At 44.1% G+C, this 11944-nt stretch overlaps 1 protein-coding gene across 8 annotated transcripts in view; it reads left to right on the forward strand.

Moving 5' to 3' along the window:
* Positions 1 to 11445, forward strand: part of MAPRE3 (microtubule associated protein RP/EB family member 3) — an 83495-nt gene extending 72050 nt beyond the window's left edge. For 4 of the 8 annotated variants that reach the window (XM_074300132.1, XM_074300137.1, XM_074300136.1 and 1 more), the window contains 6 exons: positions 7372 to 7499; positions 7925 to 8070; positions 9054 to 9255; positions 10703 to 10857; positions 11008 to 11160; positions 11284 to 11445. In XM_074300132.1, coding sequence (XP_074156233.1) covers positions 7379 to 7499; positions 7925 to 8070; positions 9054 to 9255; positions 10703 to 10857; positions 11008 to 11160; positions 11284 to 11352 — 846 coding nt within the window. In that variant the 5' untranslated portion in view covers positions 7372 to 7378 and the 3' untranslated portion in view covers positions 11353 to 11445. Of the gene's footprint in view, positions 1 to 497; positions 956 to 1984; positions 3416 to 7371; positions 7500 to 7924; positions 8071 to 9053; positions 9256 to 10702; positions 10858 to 11007; positions 11161 to 11283 lie in introns of those variants that run through there. The other 4 variants (XM_074300131.1, XM_074300138.1, XM_074300133.1 and 1 more) reach the window with 4 other exon arrangements.
* Positions 11446 to 11944: the final 499 nt, after the last annotated feature.

The following is an 11944-nucleotide window of genomic DNA, read 5'->3' on the forward strand; positions in this document are numbered from 1 at the left end:
ATACTTTTAATAAATAATGAGACAGATAGGTGGCACATTGGATGGAGCACCAGCCCTGGAAACATAAGGATCTGAATTTAAATCTGGCCTCAGATATTTGACTCTTACTAGCTGTGTGACCTTGAAGAAGTCATTTAACCCTGATTACCTTGTTTTAAAAAAAATGAATGAATAAAGGAAGAAAATATGGGATTTGAGAAAAAGATAAACAATTTTATTTGAACATGTTAAATTTGAAATCTAATTGGAATTACCTAACAGGTAATTGATTATATGGAACTGGATTTTAGGCAAGAGAGTAAGGCTGTATATATAAAAGTATGAGAGTCATTTCCCTAGAATTTGATTCCATGAGGAAGAGATGAATTATTGGATTTATTGGAGAAGGATTTATTAACTACCAATCACATACAGTAAGTGGCATGACACATAATAAAAATCCCTGCCTTCATATAGTCTATCTTATTTAAAAAAAAAAACAATTGGACAGAAGAACTTCAAAACTATGAAAAAGAGTATAATCAACTGCCAACCAAAGGAAGAGATTAAGAGAAAGTTTCATGAAGGATTTAGCCTTTGGAAGGGTGGAAAATTTGACCATTTTCCCATATCCCTAGAGATCTGCAATAATGAAATACCTGGAATACCAAGAGACAGTGTAAACTGAGAAAAGAAGAGAACCCAGTATAGAGATGTGGGGAATACTCCCTGTTAGAGGGGGGTGGGGCACAAATGATGATGAAACAACACTTGAGATTGAGGAGTGGCCAGAGAAAGAGGAGAAAAAGCAGTGGATGGAAGTGTCACAGAAACCCAGGGGAAATAGAATATCCAGAGCCAGGAGAAAAGGGTCACATGCTGCAGAGAAGTCCAAAAGTTTGGGAACTGGAAAAAAAAAAAAGTCATCATTGGATTGGGGAACTAAAAGATCATTGAAGAGAGCAATTTCAATTGGGTGAGGTCAGAAGACAAATTGCAAAAGATTGCTAAATAAGAAGTGATTTTTTTTTTTTTAAATTTGTGAAACGAGAGAGATATAAGAAGATAGCTTTAGAGAATGCTAAGGTCAAGTGAAGTTTCATTTAAACTTGAGCAAGACTTGTGCATATTTGAAGGAGAGACCGAAAATTAGGAAAATAGAGAGAGGAAAAGAAAAGGTCTGTAACAGCCCTGTGGGAAGTTAAGGAGGAAAATCAATTAGCACTGATAGTTTAGGTGGTTGGTCTGTAGTTGAATCTTGTTGCAGAATAATAGATGGATAGATAGATCCATCAAGTATTTATTAAGGGCCTATTATGTGCCAGGTACTGTGCTAAGGAATACAACTACACACTGGGAATACAAAAAGACAACTCCTACCCTCATTGCTTACGTTCTGTTGAGGGAAGACAATACAAAAGAAAGATGATTTTTTTTAATGGTAGATAAAGAAGGTAACTCCCTGGCAAATAAAACATTTTACAAAGTCTGGAGCAAAGATGGATCCTAGTATCTACAAAGGGCCTAATGGAGAATTCTAGGCAAGACTTCACCAATTGGAAGAGGGGGCAACAATGGTGGCAACCAAGAGGAGGGAGCATTGTGTTATGGAAAGAGTATGGACCTGACTGACAACTTTTCTACTTCCACTTTTGAAAAAATTAACCTCTTGTGCCTTCATTCATTAACTCTGAATTAGATACATTATCTGCATTACCTACCAGGTGGCTAGACAGATAGAATGCTAGACTTTGGAGCTTCAGACCCATTAGAGCTGTGTGATTCTGAACAAGCACTTAACCTCTTTCAGACTCAGTTTCCTTATCTGTAAAGTAGAGGATAATAATAGCACATACCCCACAGGATTGTCATATGAACCAAATGATATAATATTTGGAAAGTGCTTTACAAACCTGAAAACACTGTATAAATGCTCTTAATATTAATTTGTTAGGAGGCTTATGTGAGATTATGCATATATGAATTATTTTGTAATATAGAGTTATGTAGGTGTGAATTATCATTCTATCACATCTTTTTTTTTTTTCTCAGCCTTCCAGCAAAGGATTAGTTGTGATACTAATATAGAAGGTACTTTTGTTGTTATCCCTGGATTTTAAACATCAGCATGTAATGAGTTTAAAAATACTAAATGCAGAACTGGTAGAATATTCTTTAGGCCTTCCTAGGCATTTTGTTTTGTTTCACATTGTTTGAAAGAGAAGCAGTTAGAGATGTGGGGAGAGTGGATAGGTATCCAAACCTCTGAATTCATTACTATAGGGTCTCCTGGTATATGGACATTCCTTTTACTGATCTCTTAGCCAGGGTTACAAAGCCAGTATGTATTGGAGCAAGATTTGAGCCCAGCTGGGCTCCTTGACCCCAAGGCTGTCTACCCACTACAATCCATACTCCCTTTAAAAAAAAAAACTCACCCAATTTTAACAAGTTTAATAACTTATTCCAGTCCAAAGGCTTATATAACATCAATTTCTTGCTGGCAGCAGCATTAGGTGACCTGGACTGATCCTGAGAACTAGGAGAAAGCCCTTAATAGTTCAGGTCAGTGTCTGGCAGCACCCCCTTGAGAACTGCCACAAGCCCTCTAGTGACTAAAACTTCAGCAAGAGAAGGATTGAGGGTTGGGGGCAGTGAGTAGGGCCTCTCTAGGGTTCTTGGGACTGAGTTGACAAGTTGTCCTACAGCTACTGAGAGAATGAGCAAAGAGCACCCTGATAAGTTCCAGTACCAACTTATCTTTCCCTACAGCTGGCACCTAGGTAGAACTGCACTTAGAATAGCCATTTAAGTCTCTTCATTTAGCTCCCCGTGCTGGATTTGGAAACGACTAGGGTGGTATCAGACTGAGCTCATAATAGGCATATTCTGAGATTATAAGGTCTATGAAGACAAAAACTGTGTCTACTCGTCTATATATTCAAGCACATCTAACATTATCTCCATAAACTGAATACTTAAATGTTTGGTGGATGAAAGAATAAATGTGGGTGAAAGGATACTGTACCTGTTCCCCTTGCCCCATTTGGCAGAGTAATCCTTTCCTGGTCAGGTCACTGCTCAGCTTAGAGAGGAAGATGATTGGCTGTATCTTCTCAGGGCTTTGTGACCCGTTGAAAGGGCTACTCCGGCCCTTCTGAACCTCCCCCATCCCTGGCCTCACACACTCCCCTAATGCAACCCCAGAATAACCTGGACGGAACCAAAAGGGGTGGGGGTGGTGGCTACATAAAATTTCCAAACATTACTTCAGCCCAAACTGTGTCTGAGCAGGAAGACAAGAGCCCAGTGACAATGGGGCATGGTCCCACATCAGAAGCTGGAAACTTTTTGGCAGATTCAACAGATTGAGTGTGTGCTGTACAGGGGTCTCACTTCTTTGAACAAGCAGCAGTGGTTCCAGCCTTCCTACCTGGTAGGACGAGATCTATAAGAGAGCAAGGCCTATAGGAAATTCAGAAATGAGGGGGGAGAAAGGAAATTGGTAAACCACCGCTAAAGGCTGAGCTGCAGAAAAAAATCTGGCAACTTCACGAGGCAGGGAGAAAGTGAGAACTACCATAGGTTTTTATCATCCACTTGGCTAGTCCAAGATGCTGCCATTTTTCCCTCTAGGCTCAAAGCTTTGTGCTTCATGATAATACATAAGAACTAAAGCTGCATAAAGCCCTTGTTTCATACATGAAAGCCCATGGGCTCCATTCTCTGGAGTCTGATATTATTTACCCTAATCTGCTGAAGAATGCTGCTCTCTGACCATTTCAAGACAAATATTTAGATCTACGGCCAAGGGTAGAAATCTATGTGCCCCTTGGAATAGAGGACTTTAGTCATGCTCTTCATAGAGTTATCATAGGGGAGCTGGGAAGTATGGCATAGAAAATTTCTGATAAAGTTGAAAAGAATGAAAGGACATTTTAACTGCTTTCAAGTAGGTGAAGATTGTCTATGGAGGATGATGACTAAGCTTTTCTCCTTTTCTGCTGAAAAGAGAATAAAGGAATTGGGTTGAACTTGGACCTGACGGGCTTTAGATTGGTAAAATGTTAGGATATCCTTGATCATGAGTATTTTTAAAGAACAAAGCAAATGACTTAAAGTCTCTAAATCATGAATCAAGAATTTAAATATCTAAACTTAGATGTTAGACACCTTAGATTCTAAGGAAAGAGACCAAAAATCTATTCGAATGTTCGTTTCTAAAATTCTTTACTTGGAGACTATTCCAAAAGCCTATTTCTTCCCCCCCCCCCTCCTTTTAGCTGCCTCAGACAACGTTCAAACATTGTATCTCCTTAGGTGTTTCTGTCTACAGAAAATTTTAAACCTTCATTATAATATCTGTGAATTGATTTATCACAAAATAAATATCTGCCAGCTTTGTAGTATGGGATTTCTAGGCATTCAAAAATATGAACAACTATTTTTTTTTTAATTTGAGTATCCTTCATTGTACTCATACATACAAGTTTCAGTTGATCTGCCTTAACTACCTTCCTACCTCTTGTCTGGGCTCTCAGGGGTAAACTTTTTTGATACCAGTAAAGAAGTTATACTCACTGAATCACTGTTATAAAAGGTGCTAGAATAGGGGGTGACCTGTTGCATAGAACTTTATAATTATAAACCAAATCTTTTGCTCCTTTTTTTCCACTCTATGCCTGTTCTTAGGAATCATGAAACTATAAAGCAGGATTTAATCTTAGAGTACAGTTCCTAAGTATCAATCTCTCAATGTAAAAGTGACAATACAATGGCATATCTGTCACCATATGTCATCAGGTAATTGCAACAAAAAAAAAAAAAAAAAAAAAAAAAAAACAGGATCCACAACAGGACCACCCTTGGTATTATGTGGTTGAATCAAAATCAATCTCCATGGAAATTTTAATTTTCCCAAACTCCATAGACTGCTTCCAGAGAGCATCCACCATTTGTCAAAGGATAGACAGCACTGCCAATGATGACAGGGAGGCAGAAACAGCCTCCCTGTGTGGCACTAACCATTACTTAATCTCTCTTATCACAAATTATTCTTGTCTTAATACACCTATGACAATAACTATCCAGACTAAGGTGGACTGGGGAGAGGAAGGATGAAGCATTCTGGGCAAGAATGATCTTGGGAACAGTAATTTTGAGTCATTTCTAACCCAGAAACCCTCAAGACTGTTCCTAAAAGGGGCTGCCCCACAATAAAAAATATGTTCAATAATTGCCCTTGATTGCAAATTGTAGAATCTTACATTTTGGAGCTACCTATGAAACAATTTATCGTTGAATCCTTCACAATCAGGAGTGCCTTCCCCTATTCCAACATGCTGAACTTCCTTCTCCTTATTCTCAAACCTCCCCCTCCCAAAACTCTCAGCACTATTGTTGTTGATGATCCTTCCTTCTCGAAGACCACCATGACATCAGGAAGGGGATGCCGTCACATGCAAGTGAGGGAGGAGGATTGGGCAAGGTCACCTGCCTCAATTTCCTCTCCAGAGCCTGTGCATCCAGTGACCAGATATAGATCTGGAGATGGTATCAGAATTAGAATAATCTTGTATTACAGGTGCGGCCACAAAAAGTCTGTTTTTAAGGAACAGAGCTCCATCTGCTGGTCACGGCACAGTTGTCTTCAGAGCAAGGTCTTCTAGGAACCCAGGAAAGAACAAAGGGAGGAAGACAGACAATTGAGGCACTCCCATCCCTGTCAGGCCCCATCATAAAGTAAAGCTGGACTCTCTATCATTCTCCCTGTGAAAGGCTCCTAGGATTCTGGGATGGTTACTTCCAAACCTATTCCTAGGCAGAGCAGAGCCTTATCTACCGAAGTGTCCCATGAGCTGCTTCTGAGGCTGTAGCCCTAACATTAGTTGGTATCCCTGAGAAAATGACGTCAGTAATGTAGCAATGATGGCATTGAGCTCTGGAGGCATCGATTCTTCCAACTGTGTGTTTCCAGGCACTTGGTTTCCACCCCAGATATCATTATTTAGGATCCCAGGCTTAAGCCTTCCCATCAGGCTTTCCCATTAAAGGTTGCTCAAGACATCTTCTAAGAACCCTGCTGCATAGGTGGCCTTTCTGAGAACCTTGCTTTCAAAGGCTTTGGCTGTGTCCTAAAAAAGAAGCTGGAGACTTGTTTTTGGCATAAGGTCAATAGAGATATAAAATTCCCCCAGCTCCCCACCACATTCCTCAGGACATGCCAATATAAGCCTGAAGACTGCAGGCAACAGCGACACTGGGCCTCATAGGGCTACTTACCATATCTGCTTCTAAAAGAGGACATGTAGGCCTAAATCTAATTCAGTCTTGTAGAAACCCTAAACAAGGCTGGGGTCTCAAGCTGGGGGGCACTTGAAGACCGGTTTTAGTGGATCATTAGTGATCTACTTCCATCTAAGACTGCTTCCTGTCCTGCTATATATACCACACAGGAGCTGTCAGCCTCTGGATTTTCCAGGAAGCACCATCTTATAAACAAGTCTGTTGGATCCCTCTGCTCATATCTGCTCTGACTAGCTTAGATTTAGACTAGGTCATTATAGAAGTACATGTCTTCCTCAATAGAATGCAAGCAAACTCCTTAAGAGATGAGATTGTTTCATTTTGTTTTTGTAATCCTAGTACATAGCACAATGGCACTTAGTCAATATAATCATTCTTTATTCTTTAGCCCCTTCGCTGGGCTTAGGACTAGTTCAAAATGTCTGGGTCACAATCTTTGCTGAGTCTTGCCCCAGTGCAAACATATATAGCAATAGAGCAACCACTAGAGAGAAATATAGATTAGAAATACCTTTGGTGCTTTCACCATTACACAAACCTATGCACATTTTGTGACATCTCAGCCACTAGTGTTTTGACCATTTACCATAATGGTTTTTGCCATGTTGTTATCTCAATTAGAACTAATTTGGTATTACAAACCTCTAGGAAACAAGGGAAGACTGTCAGATTTTCCATCCTCTCAAAGGTAATCCTACCTTCATGAAGCTTTCCCATCAATTTCTAAAGACCCTTCAATCTTTAGCACTGGCTTTGACCCTTATTTGGCACTTTTATGTTCTGTCATATTGTTTCTCTGTAGAATGAGTCTACAAACTACTTGAAGGCAGGGATTTCTCTTCTGCATCATACTGCATCTAGTACAATGCCAGGCACATGGTAGGCACTCAACATACCCTTGAATTAATAATTTACCCAGTTTGTCTCCTCAGAATATTTTGCCGATGCAACCTAGGGGCAACACTACTTTTTCCTTTCTGTTTCTCGAGATTAATATACTGCTCTTTCCTCTGGATAAGGCAAAGACAAGGTAGAGTGAAATTCTCTAGACAATGACCTACTTGCCTCCTTTCTGTCTCCTCATAGCTGGGGTATGGCCGTCAATGTGTACTCCACATCTGTGACCAGTGAGAACCTGAGTCGCCATGACATGCTTGCTTGGGTCAATGATTCCCTGCATCTCAACTACACCAAGATAGAACAGCTATGTTCAGGTAGGAAAATGGCAAAGCAGAAATCTGAGGTAGATGTAGAGAGGAAGGAAGGAAAGAGCAGGAATTGTGATAGTAAAATAACTTGAGAATTAGAGAAAAGAGGTATGGAATTATGGTTGGGGTGGAATCAAGCAGCAGAAACCTGAATTAATTTACCAGATTTGTTCATAGAACTTAAGTATATAGAGTATTGGATTAAGGAAAGATTAAAAAGGGTCAGAGAAGCTGTAGGACCAAGGGGAAAATTCAAAAGAATAGGAAAAAGATGAAAATGGTACCAGTAGTCTCTATTCTCAGCACCAAATAGGCTCCCAAATCTTGGGTTCAAAAGGCATGGATCCGGGGATCTAGGAGAAGAAAGAGTGGGGAAAGGACAGGAGCTAGACTGTGGGGACACCCTTCAGGTCAGGCATGCCAATTCACAGGGGCTGCTTACTGCCAGTTCATGGATATGCTCTTTCCTGGATGTGTGCACTTGAGGAAGGTGAAGTTCCAGGCCAAGCTAGAGCATGAATATATCCACAACTTCAAGGTGCTGCAAGCTGCCTTCAAGAAGATGGGTGTTGACAAAGTAGGTGTCTGCACTCAGGAGACCCTGAGGAGCTGTCTGGCCCTGGGGAAGAAGACGGTCCGGCAGCGGCCACCACAGCAGGGGCTGAGGGATTCATTTGGGTCCTTCTGCAACCTGCTCTGGCCCTTCTCTCACTCTCCCTCCCCTCCCACCCCAGCTCCCTGGCAAGAGAATCCAGCCTTGAGGGCCATATTGAGAACCTCAAACCTCTTTACATACTGAGACACTCAAACTCCCCACTCCACTGTATCCCCTCTTTGGACTCAACATATCCTTAAAACTCAGGCTCTCTATAGTTTGGTTTCATTTAGCTGTCATTTCTTGGTTAGCCCAAGGCAATTCAGACCCCTATTCTAACTCTTTTATTTCTCTAGAGTATTGATTTTCCTTCAGCCTGACCCTCTTCCTCCATCACTCAGGGGGGAGGGTTACATGAGTTTTTAACTGGGAAGGGATGGGAAATCATTCTTTCTATTTTGTGAAGAAAGCACTTGCTCTCTCTGTCTCTCTTTTCCCCTCTCTCTCCTCTTTCTTTCTTTCTTTCTCTTTTCCCCCCTCCCCTCTCTCTTTTTCTTCCCTCTTTCTCTCTCTCTCTTTCTCTCCCTCTCTGTCTCTCTCTTTCTGTGTCTCTCTGTCTCTCTCTATCTCCCTCTATCTGTCTGTCTCTCTCTTTTCTTTCTCTTTTTCTCTATGTTTCTCTCCCTTCCCCTCCCACTCTCCTCTCTTACATGCACTGGCACGCTCACATATCCCTATTTGTCTCAGCCCTGCCTCTTTCAGTGGTTCGGGAAGGGCAGGAGGTCAGTGGGATGGGGACGGAGGTGGTAGAGGCTTGGGCAGTGGGGAGGGAGTAAACCTAGAGAATGCAAGGGCTGCATGTTGGCCTCAGGGAGGTGGGCCATGATGCAAAAACTTTGCCCCTGAGAGAAAGAGCCCTGGAGTGGCCCATAGTGAACATTCTCTGCCTATCTGGTCTGTTTCAGATAATTCCTGTAGAGAAATTAGTGAAAGGAAAATTTCAAGATAATTTTGAGTTTATTCAGTGGTTTAAGAAATTCTTTGATGCGAACTATGACGGAAAGGATTACAACCCTCTACTGGCACGGCAGGGCCAGGATGTGGCGCCACCTCCTAACCCAGGTGATCAGATCTTCAACAAACCCAAGAAACCCATTGGCACTGCAGGTAACGTGCCCCAGCCGGGGGAGGGAACATGGGGGGCCGAGCCTAGAGTGCCTGTGGGGCCGGCCCCATGCCCACCAGCCTGGAGGAGACTGTTATCACGGAGTTCAGATGTCATCTACACTTGTTATGGGAAAGATCCAACAGTAGGGTGGTGATTAAGGGACAGGAATAAGGGTGGGTGCTGGAAAATAGCTGTTCACCTGGAAGGTGGCTGGCAGATTCAAGGTAGGAAACATGAGGCATTTCTTCCAACCGTCTGGGCTTGATCTGTGTGGACCCTAATAGATAGAGGTGGCAGCTGGTCCTTTGTCCGTTTCCTCAGCCAGAACATCTTGCCCTTTTGCACGCAGCAGCCCAGAGCACCATTGTGACAAAGGCCAATCCACCCAACCAATACAGCTGTGGCTTCTCTCCCTTTCCCTGTCCATAGGGGTACATTCTGGGTACATTCTGTCTTCACTTATCCCCAATGCCTGTTGTATTGAATACTTAATCAGAGCAGCAGCTTGAAATAAGAAGTTGAATGAGCTCCAGTAGTGGAGGAGGAAGAGAAAAGGGAGAACTGAGAGGGATGGGAATGGAAAAAGAGCAGGGACTCCCTGAGTCCACATCTGACTCCGTCATAGCAGAGTCATCTCTTCTGCTTGCACTGCCTCCCCTACCTCCTACCCGCTTGCTTTGCACAGAAGCAGAAGCAGCCAAATCCTCCTGGGGAGCAGCAGTAGAAAGGAAGCTAGCCACAGGCTGTTCAGAACAGAGGCATGGGGAAAGCCTGTGGGCACATCATCAGTTTGACAGGAACAGTCTGACGGTGGCACACAGTAGTTGGGAATCCAACTTATGTACAAAACAGCAGGAAAGGAGAGAGGAAGAGGAGGGGGCCAGCATAAAGGGATAGAGGAGGGATAAGCCCAGTTTCTTCTGGCAGTCCCATCTCCCTGGGTGAGGGAGAGAACACCTGGGAGTATCCCAAGTTGTAAAATCCCAGGGTCTCTCCTGATCAGGACTTGGCCAGGCAGAAAGATGGGTTTGGAATTAGGAAAGTCAAGAACTAGAGACAAAATTTTGCTCATCTGGAGCCCTACTTCCTGGGTCTGGCTGCTCCTCCCTGAGCTCCAGCTGTTGGTAGGGTCTTTCTCCCCACTCTCCTGCCTTCTCCCTTCTTCCCTTCATTCTCAGGCCAGCTCTTTTCCCTACCCCATTCATTGCCTTCTCTTATTCCCAAAGTCTCCAAAAGGTCTCCCTGGCTGTCATAAAATAAAAACACATAGTTAAGAGTTTGGGGTTCAGATCCCTCTGCTTGGCTCCCTAGTCAGGCAAGGGAAGGGGAAATGACTGTCTCTTGCATGGGCTGCCTGTACCCCTTGCAGCTGCTACATGAGGCCACCTTATGCCGAGCTGAGTCACTGGGCACAACTGGCCTGTTCTGATCCTTCTTTCTGGGCAGTTCCCCAGAGGACGTCACCCACAGGCCCTAAAAACATGCAGACTCCTGGCCGGCTGAGCAATGTGGCGCCGCCCTGCATCCTCCGAAAGAACCCTCCCTCCACACGCAACGGCGGTCATGAGGCTGATGCCCAGATCCTTGAACTCAACCAGCAGGTTAGTACAGACCTGGCAGAGTCACACTGCCCTTAAGGTGTGGTCCTGGCCCCCTCCACCCTTAGGAGGCCGGCCAAGATCATGGCGGAGGGAGAAAGCTGGCCTCAGGAAGGGGGGCCCAGATATGTGAGGATCATTGTATCCAAACAGCTACTGGACTTGAAACTGACGGTGGATGGGCTGGAGAAGGAACGTGACTTCTACTTCAGCAAGCTCCGTGACATTGAGCTCATCTGCCAGGAACATGAAAGCGATAACAGCCCTGTCATCTCTGGCATCATCGGCATCCTCTATGCCACAGAGGTCAGCCCTTGGGACCCACCCCCGCCTGTCCTGCAGTGGTCCTGGGTCCGAGGGAAAGTCCCCGTCCCTGACATGCTCCCTCCACTCCACTACTGTCTGACTCTCTTTTCTTCCCCTGCTTAGGAAGGATTTGCTCCCCCTGAAGATGATGAGATTGAAGAGCATCAACCAGAAGACCAGGATGAGTACTGAGGAGAGCACAGCCTATGCCAGCCCTGGTTGATTGCACGGCTTTCCCCGTGCTTCCCCCCCAACCCAAAACATTATATCCCCCCTTCCCTCATAGCCAGTCGGCCAGGTGCTTTGTGTCAGTGCCGCAGCATTGGGGAGCCCCAGAGAGCAGGGGTGGGTGGGGGACAGGTGAGTAGGCACGGGGCCCTGTACATAATATGGCGCTGGCCCAAGTGGGCAGGACCCCATGCTCACTCCTCACCTCTATTTATTTCCGTTGTCTCTTTGCTGTGTTGGTCAACACTTTCTAGGGTGGTACTACCTGCCCATCCACTCCACCTGCCCTGCTCCCCCAACAATCCACAGCTGTATATTTGACAGACAAATTCATTGGTATATTTTTACTTACTGGATTTTCCTTGCACTTTACCTGTTCTTTTCCCAGGGCTTATAAAGGCCAGGGGCTCCGGGGCATCGAGCCTGGCTTGGCTCCCCTTCTCCATTGCCAGGGGGCCAGGTTAGGGCTCACAGATCCTTATTTATTTTGTCATTTGACTTCCCAGTGGCTGAAGGGCAGGTCCAGGGTGGGGGACGGGGGAGTACAGGATAAGTT

The sequence above is a fragment of the Sminthopsis crassicaudata genome, chromosome 3 (assembly GCF_048593235.1).
Source record: "Sminthopsis crassicaudata isolate SCR6 chromosome 3, ASM4859323v1, whole genome shotgun sequence".
NCBI lineage: Eukaryota > Metazoa > Chordata > Mammalia > Dasyuromorphia > Dasyuridae > Sminthopsis > Sminthopsis crassicaudata.